The sequence below is a fragment of the Callorhinchus milii genome, unplaced genomic scaffold (assembly GCF_018977255.1).
Source record: "Callorhinchus milii isolate IMCB2004 unplaced genomic scaffold, IMCB_Cmil_1.0 Scaffold5, whole genome shotgun sequence".
NCBI lineage: Eukaryota > Metazoa > Chordata > Chondrichthyes > Chimaeriformes > Callorhinchidae > Callorhinchus > Callorhinchus milii.
The window spans coordinates 8800417-8806499 of NW_024704746.1; the positions used below are offsets into that span (position 1 = coordinate 8800417).

A 6083-nucleotide genomic window follows, 5' to 3' on the forward strand; every position below is an offset into this window, starting at 1 on the left:
CATGCATTTCTTTGCCGCCGCCCCCAATGTATTTTGGGCATTTTTCAACTAATAGCTAGGTGCTTTACCCTTAGTTGATACTTTTCCGCGTTGTTGGAACTCTTTGTGTTTTGTGATACTATTAAATTGCCAAGTTGTTACGCAGAAGTTAAATTTCGCATTTGTCGGGGGGAAAAAAGAATCAAGGAGATTTTTATTTTGGCGTATCCCATGCTTTCATGACTTTAGAATGTTCTGTTCACATATACAGTTCAGCGTAATAAAGCAATCCTACGTGTGCTCGTTTGCATTCTGAAACCTGCAGATCCTCTCAAACCACCAATGTGCAACAAGCACCATCAAGTGGGCAAGAATTGAACTGCAGTAGGGTATACACATACGCTTCCAAATGAAATCCTTCGACGTTCAATTTAAAATTACTAGCTTATTCAAAGATTGTTATTTTAAAAGCTATGAGAATGGAAACTTAATCATTTGCTTCAGCTTTCAATGTGGCAGTGTCAGTTTGGCTTAATTGGGAGCACTATTCCAAGTAAGAGTTGGAAGGTGCAGTCAGAGAGCTAGATTATATTGTGGTCCCTCACAAAGGATGGATATATGTTCAGTGAGATGTTGGTGTGCAGATGTCAATGTGTGAGCCCTATTTTGTTTGCAGGAATAATTCCTGCAATTAGTTCCATGGCTGTGATTTAGATAGTTGCGACTCAATGTACTTTACGGAAAGGTAATACAGAGGTTTCAGTGATGGGACAGTAACAGTGACAGAAGAATATTATTACTTTTCTAAATGCTTAGTGACTGTGTGAACGTCACTAAACTTTTTGTGACTTTTCGCTGGTCACATTTCTGCCAATTTTCAACACTATTTTTGTAGCTCAAAGAGGACTGCTGTCAATGTGATTCTGAATCCATACCTTTTGCAATAAATTTAGGTAGTGTGATTGCTAAAAGTCATTGCATTCAACAACAATTACCTGAGAATTACTTTGAACCATTTCCACATGTTAAGACACCATAAACACAAGCTGTTTTTCTTTCCTGTAATTGAAATGATATTCAAGTTCCAGAAATCATCTGCATTTGTGACAGTTTCAGATAGATTAGACAAGTAGGCTATTATCTACATTGTTACTGGTGGGTGGGTTGGTAACCAGAGCGCACAGATTTAAGGTGATTGGCAAAAAAAACAACGGGGAGATGAGAATTTTTTTTACACGGTGAGTTGTTAAGTTTCACCCACAAAATATGTAGTCAATTCATTTTACAGTATATACTGTGAAGCTCTTTGAGAAGTCTAAAAAACATGATAAGGCACTATATCAAATGCAAGGATTATTAGTTTTTATCTGGAATGCAATACCTGAAAGGGTGGTGAAAGTAGATTCAATAATAACTTTCAAAAGAAATTGAATATATACTTGAAAAGAAAAAAAATTGCAAAGCTATGGGGAATAAGCGGGGAAGTGGGAATGATTTAATAATAAATAATAATTCTTGCATTTAATATAGCGCTTTTCACGTCTTCTAGACGTCTCAAAGCGCTTCACAAAATATACTGTAAAGTGAATTGACTATATTTGTGGGCGAAATGCGGCAGTCAGTTGCGAACAGCAGTATCCCACAAACAGTCATGGATTGAAGTTATCAATTTTATTATTATTTTCTTTTCTTGAGGGATTATCAGGCCTTTGAAGTAAGGAAACTTGTCTAAGGTTTCGCCTTGCCACGAATCGAACCCAGGTCTCTCGCTTGCGAGGCGAGTGCTCTAACCACTGAGCTACAGGATTCTTCAAGATGGGTAGCTCTTTCACAGGCACAGGCACGATGGGCCGAATGGCCTCCTTCTGTGTTGTAGGATTCTATGATTCTGTTTGCCAAGAAACACAACATTTGGTTGGTTGTATGCAAGAACAATCTCCGACCAAGTGCTCTTCACTATATAGGATGCGCTGCTGTCCTGTAGTGAAATCCATTAAATAACGGTGACTTCTTTGTTCCTTACCATGCTATTTTTCCTCCTTCCTGTAACAGTGCTTCCTAGTAACCACAATATCAGGTGGGCTATTTTGTCTAGATTGCATGTCCCACTAATAAATTCAAGGGAAGAATTTTTCCCTCAGTGGATCTTGCTTGGAACTTTAATTACTGGCATCTTTTCCTGCAGGTAATATCACCATCAACACCACAGACCCAGAGCACTTGTACTTAGACTCTGTTTTCGAGTAAAGGATTGAACGCTGTGCATGAGATAGTGACCAAAATGCAGTTTAGACTAATGCACTAATCAAATTCAGACGCTTTTAATTTTGTAAATAACCAATGAAAAAAAATGCAGAAATTGCCTTGTATTAAGTTCCTTTTAAATGCCTGTCTACTTTTTATGGCATGCACGATAAAATATTGATTTGGTATTTTGGTTCCCTTTAGAGTATACTCTCTAACTCATTCTTCATCGATAGATACCAAAGGAAATATTGAATGCAAAGGAAATTACTCCCAACACTTTCCCACTTTTACATAAGTGTGAAATATGGTCAGGGAAGCAAAGGGATCTCTTGAGTTAGATTAAGTGCAGAATGTTTTTTCTCACCCATGTCCCCTAACTCCACAGAGTGCCTCCTCTTGTACCAATCTGGCATTTACATTTCCTTTGGCAGCTATCGTATCCTTAAGATGTATTAAAGCTGGACAGTGATTTCCTAATTTCTTGCGTTTCTGACCCTTTTTACGAGCTATCAGTGTTTGGACTGAAGCCCAGGTTTCAGAATTCAGTTTAAGCCATTGAGAGTGTTCTTGTAAACTGAGAGAAGTAGCCTGCAATTATCAAAATATGCACAGAGCAAGCACAATGTAATGGTGCTGTAGTGGCTTTGATGAGTGGTTATTACTAAGTCCCCGCACTGTAACAACAACAACTTGGATTTATATAGCGCCCTCCATGCCAGACGGCGTCTCAGAGCGCTTCACAGTAATGAATCCCGGGGCTGTAATGGCTCATGGTAAACATTTGGGAAAAGGCTTTATTATACCTGATTAATAACCCATTTTTTACAACCCGTAATGTGGTCACTACCACTCCGGAGTCACCGTACTTATTTATTTTTGTTCAACGTGGGTGTATAAAAATGGGCTTCAAATTCAGTCACTCTGAAGCATAACTATCAAATTGGAATTGTTTTCTCAGATAAATTCAATGAAAATTGTTCACCTGTAAAGGTTAATTTGTAAAACGTAGTATTGGCTGTAACTACAGCTCTGATTGTGACATTCACACTCTATCCTTTAGATATTCATGTTTAACTCTCTTTCCTGTTTCAGTCTGACTGCTGAAGGGTATGGCCAGCCAGTTGGCATCCCTGGACGCCCAGCTACAGCTTACGGCTACCGCCCAGATGATCCTTATTTCTATGCATTCGGAGGCAGATAAACGCAACAAGGAATATTTATTATCACTTTTATAACACTCCTTGTATATAATTTGATCTGTTGTGGGATCCTTGTCATTATTGCATGCCATGTTAACTAGTTTCAGGTTCAGGTTATTTGATTTTGTATACTATATTTATGCAGCAGAACGATGTCTTGACTTCAGTAAATAATATGAACTGGATTTTATTTTAATGTATGTGGTCTTTTTTCCTATTGGACAACTGGTTGACTATTAGGAATTTCAATGGAGGGTATTGGTGTAAAAGCACTAATTTTACAAAGGTGGACCTAAACACTGGTCTTATAAAGGTGGACACTAATACAATAGCTATTTAATCTGCTAACTAAATTATGGGATTGGATTTTTGTTAACTTCATGAAATGCTTAATATCTGAGCATTTTATATTGTCTATCTTTCAATTTGCTTACTGTGATGAACACAGTATTCAAGTAAATTTAATTCATTCATTCACTCAAATAAATTCACAAGATATAGCAACACATCCTATCTCTAAACCACTTGAATTTTCCTGTTTGTTGGCATCTTGTTATTCCTGGTCTCTTCTGTGTTTCAGATTGTTAATATGTTTCTGTGATAAGTAACTGTGAACTTTATTAGCTTTGATGCTGGTTCTATATTATTAAATGCACTGTAAATTTCTTTTGCATTTTATGAACATGCTTAATGTAAATATGAAAACTTCAAATAAACACGCTGTGTTCACTTGTGCTGTTACACTACACTTGTGGTTTACCTGCAACACCATCAACTACTGTACTCCAATTTGGGCTAACCTGTTAAAAACATGGCTACACATCGTTAGATTAAGGTAGAGAGAGATTAGTTCTGTACCAGAATCTCACAATTCTTAAATGCAAGTTATTTCATTAGCAACAATTGAACTCATTTACCGAGGATCCAAACCAGACCTTATCTGCTAAGGAATGATCTGATTTTTTTTCAATAATTTAAATATTTAAATGAATAAAGGCCAAAGTGGCAACAGAGGTGATATCGTGAGGAAACTAACAACAGAAACCAGACTTTTTTCTCAAATACAACAGCAAAAATTCATGGGGCTCCATACTTAAATTGTAGGGGAAGGGAGAGAGTGAAGGTCGGATAGTACCTAATGTAAAGAACAGAGTTATATTTAGGAATTCTCGCCTGCACACATGGTGGGAGAGCTGCACGCACGCATGCAGTCCTCCCTCCTCTCACAAACACGCTTCACCAGACACGCCTGTGCACACGGAGGAAAGGCGGAGAGTAGGACGCTGCTTGCCTGGAGCAAGAGAAAACCTCACCTTGGAGTTGAATAACCATTTCTGATGTTCTTTCGGTGTTTATTATTAATAGTAAGAATATTGATTCTTGCATTTGATATAGCGCCTGATCATGTCGTTGAGATGTCTCAAAGCGCTTCATAGGATATATTGTAAACTGAATTGATTGTAGTTAGTGGATAAATACTGATTTCATTTTTTTGTATGGAGCGTGTTTTAACGGTATTAATTCAAAATTAAAAATCCAAAACCTGAGTTATACTTTAATCGGCCACGGAGGAAATTTTAACTTTTGGCTTTGTGACGAAGTGAAAATGTTTGGCGATATAGCAGATCAATTATAAAATAAATAACCATTTCAAGGTCTTATGTAAAATGATCCCCTTTGTGTCCTGCTCTGGAACAGAATCTTCCACTGGAGTGTTTGTGTGGGCTGCACGAGGGAGCAATCTTCGCAGGGGTACTAAATGCATTATGTCGTTTGGAGATATCCTGCTGTGACAAAGTCAACATTGTGAAACTTGAGGGGGAAAAAATCATCTCACGTCTAAAAGATCTGAACACCCAAAGAAAATGTCTGGAGTCATAGGTTAAAACAATCATATTTCCGTCAGGAATTAACCTGGCGATCTACCACTACCATCTTAAAAAGATTGGATTTGCTGTTATAACAGCGAGCGAGAACTCCAGAAATCACAACGTTCAATCCAATTTTCATTATTGATGTATTCCGTGAACTTCATTTAACATTTCGTCAAAAAGTAGATGCATCAAAAATCAAAGATATTAAAACCAATCATTTCTGTAAGTGTTTTGCGGGGGTTATTGGAGTTTTGCTGTGGAGAGGTATTGGGGTATTACTGTGGGGGCTATTGGGGTATTATTGTGGGAGGTATTGGGGTATTACTGTGGGGGGTATTGGGGTATTATTGTGGGGTATTACTGTAGGGGGTATTGGGGTATTACTGTGGGGGGTATTGGGGTATTACTGTGGGGGGTATTGGGGTATTACTGTGGGGGAGGGGGCTATTATTGTGGGGGGTATTGGGGTATTATTGTGGGGTATTGGGGTATTACTGTGAGGGATATTGGGGTATTACTGTGGGGGGTATTGGGGTATTACTGTGGGGGGTATTGGGGTATTACTGTGGGGGTATTGGGGTATTACTGTGGGGTGTATTGGGGTATTTCTGTGGGGGGTATTGGGGTATTACTGTGGGGTATTGGGGTATTACTGGGGGGGTATTACTGTGGGGGGTATTGGGGTATTACTGGGGGGTAGTACTGGGGGGTATTGGGGTATTACTGGGGGTGTATTACTGTGGGGGGTATTACTGGGGGGTATTGGGGTATTACTGGGGGGGTA

At 38.6% G+C, this 6083-nt stretch overlaps 1 protein-coding gene across 3 annotated transcripts in view; it reads left to right on the plus strand.

Moving 5' to 3' along the window:
* Positions 1 to 4166, plus strand: part of kifap3a (kinesin-associated protein 3a) — a 93907-nt gene extending 89741 nt beyond the window's left edge. For all 3 annotated transcript variants that reach the window (XM_042335401.1, XM_042335402.1, XM_007895553.2), the window contains exon 21: positions 3319 to 4166. In XM_042335401.1, the coding sequence (XP_042191335.1) occupies positions 3319 to 3427 (109 nt within the window). In that variant the 3' untranslated portion in view covers positions 3428 to 4166. The remainder of the gene's footprint in view (positions 1 to 3318) is intronic.
* Positions 4167 to 6083: the final 1917 nt, after the last annotated feature.